Source organism: Sinocyclocheilus anshuiensis, unplaced genomic scaffold (assembly GCF_001515605.1).
Source record: "Sinocyclocheilus anshuiensis isolate Anshui unplaced genomic scaffold, SAMN03320099.WGS_v1.1 scaffold11, whole genome shotgun sequence".
NCBI classification, from domain to species: Eukaryota; Metazoa; Chordata; class Actinopteri; order Cypriniformes; family Cyprinidae; genus Sinocyclocheilus; species Sinocyclocheilus anshuiensis.
The window spans coordinates 721,349-725,538 of record NW_015551076.1 but is presented as its reverse complement, the minus strand read 5'-3'; the positions used below and the strand labels follow the sequence as shown (position 1 = coordinate 725,538).

Sequence of the window (4,190 nt, the reverse complement as noted above, 5' to 3'; positions counted from 1 at the left end):
GATACTAAAATATGCGCACAGGTTTTCCTTTCCTTAAAATATATACATTTTTATTACAAATTTTGCAAAGATGCAATTCTAAGTCCATATTTTTGTATTAAAGCTAAAAATGCTAAAACGCACCAGAGTGGCGATAGAGACGTTTCTGAATAGGGAACCATTTTGGAAGTTTTTTTTTTGCCTCTTTATTTCAGCGGATTATTTCAAGTATGACATTTCATAAAATGGTACGAGGCGTTGTTCAAGCGTATGAATGAAACAAGTTATGATTTTTCATTTTTTATGGTAATGATAAATAATTTATACATTTGGCACTGCTGATTATGGCCCTTTAAAATGTCTGTAATGATTTAAAGGCATTCCAGCGTGTGCTTGGCCAATGTTTAATTAAATCCTAAATAAAAAGTATGACCCATTTAAACTTTCTATTGCTTTTTGCAATGAGATGTTGGGAGAAATCGTTATAGCATTTGACGATCAGCAAGGGGGCTGCCAGAAATATAGCTATATAAATTATATTATTTTCATGTAAGTGCGCGTCTCTCTTCAGTTCAGATGACATAGTCAGTGCGTAAGATGACACACGAATAAGTATAAGAAATAAAAAAAAAACCTTTTAATAGGTTATCAACATATATTGTTATAACATATAACATAACACATTTGTTGAACGAAATAATTAGGGTTAATTATTAGCATGTATGCAGCAAATAGCAGCATGTGTGCAGAAGTTCTTAAAAAAAAAACAAAAAAACAATGCGATTGATAGCTCAGTGAGTTAAAGAAAATGAAGCGTATTAGTGTATTAATGCATAAATGCAATGCAACAATAAGGCAGTATTTGAAGACAACTTTTAGACATTTAACCCGGGCTTGACAAAAAAAAAATCTTTGGCATACTTCAGTCAAGGTTTATTTTATGCGTCACGTGGTACAGCTCTTATCCAATGAAGGCACTGCAATGCAGACTGAAGTCCATTGCGTCAATGCAGCTGTACCAATGTAACTGAGTGTCCTGCTTCGGACTTGGGTCTTTGCAACATCATTTTCCGTCCGAATGGTGAGCGTGCTATGACCTCCTCCCTGGTCCTGAATCCTCGCTGGGCAGACACGGTTATGTTTGTGTATGAAAACAACTTGGATGAGCTGAAGAACATGGAGGGTCTGGTTGGAAGCGGCAATTTTGCGGCCAACCAGTGCAGGAATCTGATGGCTCACTCGGCTTTGAGTGGCCACCCGTCTAGCCTCGTCCACGGCTCCAGCTATTCCACTTTGGACGTATCGACTTCAAGTTCTACAGAGTCAGGCAAGCAGTGCACACCTTGCCCAACGGTTCCTCAGGCCTCGTCCACCGGTCCCATTCCGTACGGCTATTTTGGCAACAGCTATTATCCTTGCAGAATGGGGCGGGGTTCCCTCAAGTCTTGCACGCAGCCGAGTGCACTCAGCTACACTGCAGAGAAATACATGGATACCCCGGTCACATCTGAAGAATATCCTAGCAGGGCTAAAGAGTTCGCCTTTTACCACAGCTACCCCAGTCCCTACCAGTCCATGGCCAGTTATTTGGACGTGTCAGTGGTACAGACGCTTGGAACCGGAGAGCCGCGACACGACAGTCTCCTGCCTATGGATAGCTACCAACCCTGGGCTCTGGCTAACGGATGGGGTAGTCAGATGTATTGCTCCAAGGACCAGAGCCAGGCGGGCCATCTCTGGAAGTCTGCATTAGCAGGTACGTTTTGAACCATTTTACGACTGAAATGGGAATGTTCAAAATAAAAATTACGCGTTAAGGTATGCTCTCTCAAATATCTAAGCAAAATGATATTACTCTTCTGGTCAGACAGAAGACAGATTTTATTTTTAGACACAGGTTTGAAATTTCCGAAACAAGAGCACCAATGTGCCTTCATTTTCTAAAGAACACAACTACAACACGTTTACATAAAAGTATCAATTTACTAATCAAATAACGTCTAAAACGAATTGGTAATTAAATAGATAAACTCCGGAAATCTGCAAATGTAAAATTTGTTGAAATGTAGTTTAGTTAGAAAATGAATGAGCCCATTAATAATAAACCTTTTTGTTATTCGTTCCAGATGTTGTGGCCCACCAACATGACGGGGGCTCATTCCGTCGAGGTAGAAAGAAGCGGATGCCGTACACAAAAGTACAACTCAAGGAACTGGAGAAAGAATATGGAGCCAACAAATTCATCACAAAGGACAAGAGGAGAAAGATTTCAGCGGTAACCAACTTGTCCGAGCGTCAAATCACTATTTGGTTTCAAAACAGGAGGGTTAAGGAAAAGAAATTCATTGCCAAAGTTAAGAACAGCGCGCCATAGTGCAGAGCTGAATCTTTGTTTTTCTCGGTGACTTGAGATTCAGAGAAGCAAAAAGTCGTCGCGAGGACTTTTCTTGGACTGGGACTGAATGTTTTCTTTTCCCAGCACATTTACAGCAAACAAATAAATGGATGGACTCAAAAATGAATAATCTAAATGAAATGGAAAAACCATGATAGGACCATATAGTTTGTAAATTACGCACGTGCCTGCCTATATGTAACTGTGTTCGTTTGAAGTCTTTTTGTCCTCTTTAGCTTGCATTTAATGTTAGGTATGTCAATGGTCTTGTTGTTATTGTTGTTGTTGTTGTATTAGTCTTATAGCTTATTACCCAATACCTGTCAGTACTTATATACTATGTTTATATCGCTTGTAAAACACAATAACATATATCACAAACCTTAATAAATGTGTTAATTCCATTCAGTGTTTTCTAGCAATGTAAATCGGCGTTTTTATGTATTATTCTTATTGAGCGTTGCGTAATGACTTTGTAGCCCTCCGTTGCCAAATTAATGCTGTCATTGATGACAATGTAAATGAAATCAACAAACATTTTCTGACATTATTGTGAAATTGTTTCAAAACAATTTACAGCACTTTGTTATTGATTTCTAAATAGGCTTTTGCGTAATTTCGAAAGCTATGCATTCATTTATGGCAATGCAAAAAATAGTATTTATCTCTTGACATTTTACATCAGATTTGGTCGTATGATTCAGCAGAAATATCGCTTCCGTTATTGGAGCCTTCGGGAAGTTAAGTCCTTTATTGTTTTACAATGTGCGGCGTTTGAGCAAGTAACTCAAAGCGCCTTAAATTTTTGTTAACATTTTAAATATTTGTTATGATATTTTATAACAAAAAGTTGACAGTCGCTGTATATATCCTATCAGTTTCATATGCATTCATAAAGGATACACACTGGTTTTTAAACTTAACGATGTGGGATTTCCTCCTCACGGTTAGAGTAGGAGCGGCGGTGTTTTGATGTTGGCAGAAAAGGAGGGGGCGCTCGACTACAGAAGATGTAGCCTACTAAATCAGCCCTTAACCTTGACCTTGAAAGTCACACGCATAAAGATAAGAAATAGCTTTTGTCTTTCCCGAAACTATTAATATTCAAGAATACCCATTCAAACTGCAACATATTCCCAACTTACACAGTTTGCTTGGGGGCTTTTTACGTTTGAACGCAATTGTCTGTCAATTGCCTCAAGCCAAATGAAACGCTAGTGATTTTATAATAAGCCTGCATGCATTAGTGTATACTGAAATTATACTATGGGTATCTTTTTATATACCGCTATATAATAGGCTAACTCTTGAGCTCAGAAATGTAAAGTTACCTCTTTCCTCACCATTCCTAGATTTATGTACGATGATCTCGTTTATAGTCTCCAGTAGGCCTAATTTACGTCTCTGCCCAAGTCCGAGCAGTTTAATTGTCAGACAGTGAACAGAGCCGCAGTCTATTGCCTTTGCTACCTGCACTTAATGTCGGTCTAGATTAGTAAGGGTGTAAAAGGTCCGTCGTTACTCAGGGGCTTCATGTTGTCACCTTCGGCAAGCTCCAGTCCACTTTCAAGTTGTGTTATTCCTTATTTCTTTATTCAATCTACATCCGCAGCTGTAAAGGGTCAGCATAGAAAGGTTTTATATTCTGCTTGCATCAATTTAAGTAACAACGAAATGATTCTGATACTGGTTAAATTTTAGGCCTATTTTCTGGAAAAAAAATGTATGGCAACCTTCTGCGGTGGTTAGTTCTCGTGGTCACGGCGTGAAACTGAAATGCACAGCTTATAATTTACATATTTGATCAAACACGAGT

General features: G+C 38.6%; 1 protein-coding gene across 1 annotated transcript; it reads left to right on the top strand.

The window, feature by feature from the left end:
* The first annotated feature begins 1,050 nt into the window (after positions 1–1,050).
* hoxb13a (homeobox B13a) lies at positions 1,051–2,683 on the top strand. Its single transcript, XM_016452444.1, has 2 exons — positions 1,051–1,735; positions 2,106–2,683. The coding sequence occupies exons 1-2, from the start codon at positions 1,072–1,074 to the stop codon at positions 2,351–2,353; spliced, it is 912 nt and encodes a 303-aa protein (XP_016307930.1). The 5' UTR covers positions 1,051–1,071; the 3' UTR covers positions 2,354–2,683.
* The last annotated feature ends 1,507 nt before the right edge of the window (positions 2,684–4,190 follow it).